This window comes from Cynoglossus semilaevis, chromosome 13 (assembly GCF_000523025.1).
Source record: "Cynoglossus semilaevis isolate Cse_v1.0 chromosome 13, Cse_v1.0, whole genome shotgun sequence".
Taxonomy (NCBI): Eukaryota; Metazoa; Chordata; class Actinopteri; order Pleuronectiformes; family Cynoglossidae; genus Cynoglossus; species Cynoglossus semilaevis.
This window is the reverse complement of record NC_024319.1, coordinates 17,473,039-17,484,089: the sequence shown is the minus strand read 5'-3', so window position 1 is coordinate 17,484,089 and position 11,051 is coordinate 17,473,039. Positions and strand designations below refer to the sequence as shown.

The window sequence follows — 11,051 nt, the reverse complement described above, 5'->3', positions numbered from 1 at the left end:
TGTGATTAGCTGTTTAGGATTAATTGTAAAATAATTATTAAAGTATATATTTACATACTGTATGTATAAAAATCAAATTGGTTTTAACATAACTTTGATCTAACTTTCAACACACCAACACCTGGTCACACTCGGGCGCTTATCTTAAAAAGGTGCCGTTCACTTTCTTTCCCTGTTAATAACTAATCTTGCATCAGTGTTGATGAAACGCTGTGACTCACAGACCACAGGTCCTTAAACGCCTGTCACTGTGTTTGACCTGCACGTGTCGTCATTAACTCACTGCCGGAGGTTTTTATTATGGTGATTGCACCATTATTTTTTTTTTGCACCATTTTTTTTTTATGGTTTTCTCATAACACTCTTTTCAGCCCAACACGTTCTACATGAAAATCTTTCTGAGCATAAGGCCCAATCAGTTTAATATTATTGCTGTTGTTTTTTTGTCATTAGACCAGGGGTGCCCAAAAGGTAGATCGGGATCCACCAGTAGATCTCAAAAGGGAGTACTGGTAGTTCCTGAGCAATTACATAACATTACAGAAACAAAAAATAAATAAATAAATAAATAAAAATTATATTTATTATTATATTTAATTCTATTCTAAGATGCTAATCACTAGGGGCTAAAGTCAGACGGTACTGTGCCATACAACTACAGCCATTTAATCAAAGTAGTAAATATATATATTTATAGTTTTCAATGTAGGTAGAATCATTTGAAAAGTAGCTCCCAGGGCCGAAAAAGTGTGGACACCCCCGCGTTAGACCATTTGCGATTGTGAAGTAAAGTTTGTTTTGGTTTTTTTTCTTATAAAAAATCTGAGTTTTACCTTGAGAGGAATAAATTCCTGTACACTTTTTCATATCCCTTCTCTTTTTTTTTTTTTTTCTTATAAAAATCTGGGTTTTATATCCCTTCTTATTTCCCCAATTGTTCTCACTTCATCTTAGTTTTTATACACCATACGCTCACCTTATTACAGTCACACACACAACCCTCAACCATAAAAAAGAAGCTTGGTCAATAAAGGAATGGGGCTGGGTGCGTTCTTTTGCTTCGTCTCAGCCTGCCCAGTCTCTGTTGTTGGGCTGGTTATCTGGCGTAACACCGTTTTGGGGTTTAGCATAATGCTAATTGCTGTTTGCTAGATCAGATTCACCATCCCTGGTCCTGGCTCAACAACTTACCCTGGCACTCCAGAGTCTGGCCCATGATTGGGCGGGCCGAATCTGGCCTCACATGCCAGTAAGTGCTGCTATCTTGGCCTGTCTTGTGGACTTTGGTCTCTCCTCTTTGCAGTCTGTGCTTCGTTTTGGTGGTGCCGTCTTGTTTGAAGTGTATTTATAGGTAATTAGAAAAGGCTGCAGTAGCTGTTTTTTTTTCTTCTTCTTCTTTTTCCTTTTTACGGATACTGTAAAATACTATAAGATACTGTACTTGCTCTCTCTCTCTCTTTCTCTCGCGCATGGGACTGTCCAGTGATATCATACTCGCTCACTCACAGACAGTGTCAGCGTTACGCATAGCATTTTTTGCTAGCAAACCAGGCATGGAGGCGATGCCGATTTGTTACTTGAGACACGTGCGTCGCGAGTGAATGATCAACGACGTTTCTGGCAGAAATGGAACAGATTGCAACCCTAGCTGCAGGTGTGCCGATCTCCATAATGTTACCGTTGGTTGTGGTAACCATGTTACCATGGTTACCATGGTTACCATGAACAGTAAAGAAGGAATCTCATCAGTTTCCTCAATGTTAATAAGCCAAAAAAAAAAAAAAAAAAGAAATCGAATGAAATCTAATTAGAGTCCGAGTCAAGTCGGAAGTCTTTTGAGCATAAGTCCAAGTCAAGTCCTGAAGTCTGCGTGTCCAACTCGAGTCCCCATCTCTGACCCAAACACAATAATATATTTTTTAAAATGTGTCCATCTTTCCAAGGCGTAGAATTAAAACCTCTTTTTTTTGCAGAAGTACGCGTAATATTTCGATGTATTTGTACATGATTCACATGCCTGGATACTTTTGGCTGCTGATAAAGTTCACAAAACAAGTTGTGAGTGTAAATGTAATAGAAGTGTTTACAATAGATCTGTAAACCCGCCTTTAAATACACAGACGCAGTCTCACATTGCCAATACTTATCATTTATTATTTCATGTCTTACGCACAATTTAAAAAAAACAAAAAAAAACAAACAAACCTCCAGGCATTACTTTGAAGAAGAAGTAGCGCACAAGCATTGCTCAGGTGTTCTCATGTAACACAGAGACAAAGTGACTGCAGAAAACTGAGCCAGCCTGCAGCAAGGGGCGAAAAGTTCAAGGCAGCATCAGCGGACGTAGTCGGATCATCTGCCTTTTCAATGCTGTGTGTGTGTGCGGGCGTTGTAGATAGATACATCTGCCTTTTCAATGCTGTGTGTGTGCGCGGGCGTTGTAGATAGATATACAGTAGCATGTAAACAATGTCTAAAAGGCCCCGGACCTCCCTTTAGAGCCACTTTCTTTCCGGTCTTATGTTACGGGCAGGATGAAACACCTGTCATTACCCCATTGATTGCTAAACAAAAGACCAGAAGATTGATCTTTGTACATGCATTTTGGACAGGTCAAGATCACTTTATAAACATATATATGTAAGGCTACCGTTTTACCTTTATAAAAGTCTCTTTTTTTTTTGTCTTTATCAACATTGGTAAATTTCAGTTTGTAATTTTGGGTCTGTTGCTGTCCCTTAAAAGAGAGAAAGAAATGTTGAAAATTAAAACGTTGGATGTAATATCATATCAACATAAGTACCCTTGTCTGCAACTGTACTTCTCAGTCAGAGGCGCGCAATAAATAGATCAGGATCTACCAGTAGATCGAAAGGGAGCGGCAGTGCGGGTAGATCATGAGAAAAATAAATAAATAAATAAATAAAAATATAGAAAAAAATTAGAAAAAAATTTCATTCAACCATTGCTTGTTTCATCAGTACCAATGACATAATACATATTTTAATTATTCATATCATTTATTTATATTACCATTATACTTCTGCCTTTTCCCTGCAATACGGACATTTTCCCAATAGATGGCGGTAGAAAATGACAAAAACATTTTAGCATTTTAACCTTTATGCATTTACAACTTTTACATGTCATTTATTACTTAGTTCACACGATCGCTCCATCTATCTGCTCCTGACCCGGCCCCCCCGCCCCCCGTTCAATTTTAGGACCAATTGAGGCCCGCGAGTCAAAAAGTTTCCCTTCGCCTGCGTAAGCCTGGTCATTTGAATAGTTGCTCCCAAGCCAGCCCTGTTCTAGAAAAATGGATACTTTAAAATATTTAGCTTTTTTTTTTTTTTTTAAGACAATAAAGTTGACTGCCCTCTAGTGGCTGTCAGCGTGAAAATAACAAACTGAAATTATATTTTTAAGACAACATCTAAATGAGACGCACCGTAGGTGAGACAGCTACTCTGTTAAAAACAGGACAGGAGTCTCCAACCGCACATCTCTAACAAATACAAATGTAAATTAGAGGCTACTACACTGACACAAACGACTAAATTCCACACTGAATTGAATACAAAAGTGATCAGAGCAAAATGTACAGCTGTCTTAATTGATTATTTTCCCCCTTCTTCTTCAGTCACATATACCCTAAAGGGCTCTCTCTGTACTCTCTGTTCTTGTTTTATATGGTTATTGGTCTAGACAGAAGTGAAACAAACAACTTGAATCCCAGCACAGCTGTGTTCACAGGAGTTGTTTTTTTTTTTTAGTTTGTTTGTCTCTTTGACTTGGAACTGAAGAGGGGAGTTGTCACGGGATTCATTCATTTTTGTAAAAATGGTGGTCATTTCGGTAAAACAGACTAATATTGAATTGCTCCCCTTGTACTGTATATTGTGCAAATACGCGCTCCTCCCCGTGGACGAAAACTGGCATTACAGCTGGTTGTTTGGTGGATTATTTGTTTGAGTTCATTGTTAAAGAACATGAAAGGAAGCCTAAAAATAGAGTTGAAGCAGTCTGAGAACCAGCTGGATTTTAGATTTTTCTTGATCACGGAAAATATGAACCGATTACTAATAAGGACCAGTACACGCACAACACATGTAATTTCTTTTTTTTTCAATCAAAGACGAAGGACATGTCCCAAAGTATTTGTCCGCATACTTGATACTTGAACGGCTGTTATCTAGTCTGATGTTACTTATGCTACGTATTGAATATATATAAAGTTGATCCTCAATTTACCGGACTAAAAGGGAGAAAGTCTTATGTTAAAGCTGTTTATAATTAATTTGAAGCATTTTTTTTGCATTGCCTAAAACATCCAGTGCAGTAAAAAAAAAATATTAATAATAATAATAATAATTTATATTTGTTAATACATGTAAATATAGTATATATGTATTTGTATTTGATTTCTAAGTAACTATAGAGTAGCTTAAAAAAAATAAACACACAAATAGAGAGAGAGAGAGAGAGAAAGGCTGTGTATGTATACGTTTTAAATTTTAGTTTAAATAACGTTGGAGAAGGTTAAAAGTTTTACCTAAATTTACCTTTATACATTGCTGTGATGGTCTAACACTGCTGTGAAAGTGGCCTGATCATATATATATATATATATATACATATATATACACATATATATATATACATACATATATATATATACACACATATATATATATATACATATATATGTGTCAGGCCTGTTTTTTTAGTTTTTAAAGCAAACTAAATATATATATATATATATGCATATATATATGTATATATGTACATATATATGTATATATGTGTATATATATTTATATGTATATGTATGTATGTGTATATATATGCATATATATATATATATATTTAGTTTGCTTTAAAAACTAAAAAATCAGGCCTAACACACAAAAACTGTAAATTTTAATCCTGCGTTATCAATCTCTCTCTCTTTTTTTTTCCTCATCAGGTGAGTGTATACTCCAGAGAGCTGTTATGGTGAGGAAGAAGTTGACTGCCAGGGAAGGGAGAGGTTGGCTTTCTGGTACGCTCTTCTGTACTCACTTCAGAGTGGCCTTTGTGCCACAGGAAAGTATCAAACCTGATGTAAGTAAATGATCTGACGATCACGCTTGAATCTGAATGTATTACAACTGTCCAAAAACGGAAATCTTTTTTTTTTTAGTTTTAGTTTGGTTACAGAATACTGTTACAAGAATGTTTTATTTCTTTCCCGTGGATGTTTTTGTGACACAGGACAATGCAGACCCTGTGCTTTTGGGAGATCATGATGTGGCTTTGGCATCGATAGACAAGGTTGTAGTTGGTAAGTAAATATGTGTCAGGGCTCTTTGACTCTCTGCGCATCTGTCTTTCTCTCCTTTAGTAATCAGTCTTAGTAATCAGTCTTCCACCTTCACCTTGTGTGTTTTGAGACCGCTGCCGTGTCTGTGTTTCTCTGCGTGAGCGTGTGAGAGACTTGTTAACCACCTTTAGTCAATTTTTCTGTTCATGTTTCCTGTCTGTTTAGTCCAGCCCACTCTGTGTGAGTAAATTTTCATGTTCAGTTCTATCTGTTCTGAGATCTGTGTGTCTGTGTTCCTGACTGAAACTGCCTGCTTCAGTCTGGTTGAGCGTCGATAAGAAACTAAGATACTGTTATGCATCAACAACTACATCTCCAAGTGTGATTCACGAGCATCCGATCATTGACTAGTTTTTGACGCAAAAACAGAATTTGATTTGATGGACAACAATATTAACTTAAGCATAAAAATACCATATTTTAAAATGTAGGGACGAGCGACCATTCATACATTAGGTTTTCTGAACAATTCATTCCCAATAGCAGTGATGGTTAAAAGTGTTACTGTGCATTAGCAGTATTTTTAAAACTGATTACTACTGTGTAAAGTAGTAGTAATTTCTTATATATTAACAATAAAAGAACAGGAAAGTATTTCGATTAAAATGATTAAATTTTATTAAATTATTAATTATTAAATTATTACTTGCCATTTTTTATATGTATATATATATATATATGTATATATGTACATATATGTATATATATGTATATATGTACATATATGTATATATGTGTATATATATATTTATATGTATATGTATGTATGTGTATATATATGCATATATGTATATGCATATATATATATATATTTAGTTTATATAGTTTATATTTCTTATATATTAACAATAAAAGAACAGGAAAGTATTTCGATTAAAATGATTAAATTTTATTAAATTATTAATTAGTAAATTATCACTTGCCATTTTCTGTGTTCATGTAATGATGAAGATTAGTTCCTGGTTTTACTCCTTATCAGTGGTCGCCAAAGCATAAATAAAGGGCAGTAATATACTGTACATGTGTCACTTGTGTGGTATTTTTTACTTAAATGAATTAAAGCCCGTCTTTCTCTTTTGGCAGTGGGACCTAACAGGACCAAGCTTATGACCCCAAACTCCTCACTTAAATTCACACCCGAGGAGCTGGTGCTTTACTGTCGGGACATGCAGGTCATCTGCTTCCTGTTTGACCGCCTCACTCCTGATGCACAGGTCATAGAGGTAGGTTTTGTATACTAAAATGAAATGAAATTTCAAAAATTCAATGCAATAACAAATGCAACAGAACAAGTCGCACTAGCCAAAAATGCATAATGAAGAAGGAAAAAAAAACATATATGTCACACCAACCAGCTAGAGTGCCCTCTAGTGGCTGTCAGTGTGAAAATAACAAACATGTACATTTTCAGTGGTAAAGGCGTAGCAGATACTGATATATACCGAGTAATGTCACATGTTTTTCAGGATATATTCTCACAAGTGTGTTTCTTTGTACATTGTACATACATACATATATTGTTAGTTTATATTCATTTCCCTTGTGAATATCACCTTTATCATATTCTTGCCATTTTGCACCGTGGTTCCGAGAGGGCTGCAATTTCATTGTGCCATATTCGACAATAAAGTTGATTGCCCTCTAGTGGCTGTCAGCGTGAAAATAACAAACTGAAATTATATATTTTAATATATAAGTCGCACCTACAGTATGTATCAGTTGCTAACCCAGCCAAAGGATTAAAAAAAAAAGTGTGACTTATATTCCGGAAAATACGGTAATACGAAATGAATTCTGAATCATACCAGAAGGCAAAATCTGAGGTGCTTAGTGCTTTAATTTGCAATCATGATCAGAAAAAACATCATATAATTATAATTACAATGAAATAAATTGCAATGAATTATAAATATAATTATTATATATTTACCGTTTTTGATGCGGTTTTTACCAGAACCTCCAGCAAAGACTGCAAAGGTGGTTCTGGTTACAGAAAAAGATTGTAAAAAGTTGTATTTAGACATGTTATTTCCAGGTTGTAAAGGTCATTGTTTTTTTCTGTTTTTTTTTTTGTTTTTTTGTTTGTTTTTTATACATATGTAATCAAAGCAATGTGGAAAGCTGATGATCTTTGTTAAGGTTGTTGTTTTCGTTTCACAGATGACTTACACCATTGTAAAGACCTACCAACCACTTAAACCAGGGTCAGTTTTATCTTTCCAGAATGCTGCTCTTGGGAGTATAGGTGGGTCCGTCAATGTACTCACTTATTTGTGTACTACCATTTTTTTCCAGCGACGAGATCAGATTTTTTTTTTTTTTTTGCTGATCTAGCAGACAATACTAGACATACAAAGGAATTGAAATGACAATTCTCACGGCCCCGTGCGCAGACAAAACTCATATGCAATTATTTGAAGTTCCAAAAATGACAATCACTGTTGGCATTGCCTTAAAAGGTCAGCTGTTTTAATTTTTTCTTCATATACTTTAACATCCGCTGCATTTGTTGAAGAAGATAGCAAATGGGGGAAAAAAAAAATTAAGTTTAAAATCACTCTCTCTGCCTAGAAATATTTAATCTCTGACTTTGGAAACATTTCCAAAAACACCCTCAAGCAGTGAAGTAAAGGGGAACCGGAACGTCATGGTTTCTTGAAGACGTTTCGCCTCTCATCCAACTTCTAATTGAGTCCAGTTTGCCCTTTACTGAACTGCCATAGGCATCTTCCAAAAGACTCGAAGTTAATATTAAAGGCCACAGTGTTGCATCATTTTTATCTATAAAGAACAAATAGAGGCAACGGGAATTAAGATAAAATGAGTTGATTGAAATTCAAAAAATGCAAAATCACTTTCTGCTCTAAAAATCTTTTAGTCTGGAAATTAGTTATGGCTGTTATGTCTTATATATTCAGAATGTTGAAAGGTAACTGTAAATTCTAATTCTATAATTTGGCTAGTGGTCTAAAACAACAACAACAACAAAAAAATCTCCTACGATAAGCTTTTTTTATTCATAACAGATGAATCTTCACTGCTTTTTTTTGGTGCATTTAGTGAAGCAGTTGGCACGCCTGCCTCACAGGCAGAGATTTCCTGGGTTCGATTCCCAGTGGTACTACGTATTTGGTCGCCTCCAGGGGGCAGCCTGTTGCAGCAGATCTGAATTTCGACAACTTGAAAACAACATCAGGGGGCAGCCTGTTGCAGCAGATCTGAATTTCGACAACTTAAAAACGTTATTTCAAACGTTGTCTGCAATGAAGATTTTTTAATGTAAAACAAATAAAGGTGTGTTACCGTCTTTGTCCAGAGATGAAGCAGTTCTTAAGCAACCGTCGGCGAGACACGAAGATGAATTGGTTTGAGACGACCTCCGACTGGGAACAAGAACTTGCCAGGTGTGCGGCCACTGGCTGGAGGGTCAGCTCAGTCAACGACCGCTTTGAGATGTCCACCAGGTAAATCCACGCTGAACACGCCGGCGCATCTTAAGGAAATGAATAAGACATTTAAAGCAGTTCTCTTGAGGGTTGACAACAGCCAATCATCTGCTTCCATTTCCCTGTCCCTATTCTTTCTGTGTCACATATCTCCTCTCAGGTCTTTTCCTCTTTGACAAATTGTGGCAGATTTTTTTTGAAAGAGAATCAATTTAGAACCTAGTGCAAGACGAAATATCACAATATTTCGTAGTTTCGATATTTTGGCCACTCCCCCAAAAAACAGACTCTTAATAGATTTTTTTTGGTTACTGTCAAATAGTTACTGAAATACTGAAAATATCAGGCAAAAAAAAAAAAAAAAAAGAGTTTTCCTCTGGTGTTGTCGTTGCTGAATTCTGTGTATTCTCTAAGTCTGCCTAGGTTCGTTGTGGTACCACAGAAAGTTTTGGACACGGAGTTGAAAAAAAGCTTTGCCCACTTCAACGATGGACGCATCCCTGTAAGTGACGTGCCACTCAAAAATGAAAATGAAATGAGGTTCAGTATAGTTAGCGAATAAATACACTGCAATTGCATAGCAAAATATTAAATGTACAAGAAATACCTTGTTTTGACACAGCCGGAATAGAAATTTTTGATCTTTAAAAAGGTCAATGCCATTATCCAGCGTTGGTTGTAATTTGTAATGATTATTTTATCTCAAGGTTTCTCTCATCTCATTAGCATTTCAGTGGCATTTAGAACTTGTTATCTCAAGAGTATTCCGTTATCTGGTATCACAGCGCTGGTGTTGGCAGCACCCACAAGGCAGCGTCCTACTGAGAATGGCCAGTTTCCAGAACAACATTTACCACGAGAAAGATGACATCAGGTAGGTTTTTTTTTTTTAAATGTTCAAGAGACTGTAATTGGTCTTTTTTTTTTGTGCCAATAACCACATGCTGGTATCCCTAACAATTTCATTAACCCCATGCAAAATATGTCTCGTCTGAAATTAACCCTTTGATGCATGACCCATGATATACTGAGTTAAAAACATGTTACTAAGTGTCTTTATGTGTTTTTAGACATAAAAATAAGAACCGATTTGGTTCTGTTTTTATACACGAACATTTTCTTTTTGAATGTTAACACAATTATTCTGCAGTTGCAAAGGCTGACCACTGTATGGCAGTGTTGGGTGATTCTCAGGCGTCCACTGTAGAGGCTTATATGGCAACACTGCCATCAAAACCTATTCTTATCATAGAAAATGACATTTTAATAGCTGTCCACCGTAGTGACCGTCATGCATGAAAGGGTTAAGGATGTCTCAGACAACTTGCGCATGCGTTGTTTACAGTTTCGGGGAACCTTGATGGCCGCCTTTTTTACGTAAAATAGTCATACGCCATTTACTACGTTTCCGCTGTTAAAAGCCAAGACTTTTCACAAAAACTCATGGAAAACAAAATGATTTATTTCTCTGTGTTTTTATGGTTATCAAAAGGCCTGTACGTAGAGAGAGAGAGTTCTCTCTAGAGCTCATTGGAACGTCCTTTTGGTGGCACCCGGTCTCACCCATGTGTCAAAGTCGTTCAAAATTGTTTGTCACTAGAGTGATTATAATAATGATAAATTAAATAATAGGCAACGACATCTCTGATTTAGCCTGAGGCTATGTTAAAGTATAAATGACTGCCTTGGTCCTTTATAGTCGTACCTCTTCAACTTATGTTATTTAAGTTATATACGTTTGAAAACATTTGGTTCCTTGTTTTGATCATGTGAAGGCAGAGAAGAAACACTCCATTACAGAGCTTTGGGTTGTGAGATCAGCATGTTTTTGAGTGCCGGTATTTGAATGAGGTCCGGTATAGAGCACAATACAGATACTAGTATAAGTATTGGTGCATCCCGAATACAAACACATGCCCGGAGAAGCCAGATAGTTTGGTAGGGAGGTTAAAAAAAAAGAAGGTATGTCACCCTGAAGAAACCATCACTTAACAGAGGAGGTAGCTCAAGATACCGACACCTATGCTTCAAGTTTTTTGACGAATATGATTGGACATGTTACAGTTGCTGGGCCTGGAGTTAGTGTTAGTGTTTGGGATCACATCGAGTTGAAGCTAGCCGTCAATGTCCGGAGTAACGACATGTACTCATCTATAGGAACCTGGAGATGATCTTGTTCGGTTGCCATTCTTCTCTGTGTGTGGTGGTGGAGCTGGATGAGGAGCTGCCGTCTCCCCCCG

At 36.4% G+C, this 11,051-nt stretch overlaps 1 protein-coding gene across 1 annotated transcript in view; it reads left to right on the top strand.

The window, feature by feature from the left end:
- The window catches only part of mtmr11 (myotubularin related protein 11), a 30,181-nt gene that overhangs the window by 10,829 nt on the left and 8,301 nt on the right, over nt 1-11,051 (top strand). Inside the window, 8 exon segments of the mRNA XM_008323997.3 lie at nt 4,970-5,106; nt 5,257-5,326; nt 6,449-6,588; nt 7,526-7,610; nt 8,682-8,829; nt 9,226-9,313; nt 9,597-9,685; nt 10,969-11,051. Coding sequence (XP_008322219.1) covers nt 4,970-5,106; nt 5,257-5,326; nt 6,449-6,588; nt 7,526-7,610; nt 8,682-8,829; nt 9,226-9,313; nt 9,597-9,685; nt 10,969-11,051 — 840 coding nt within the window.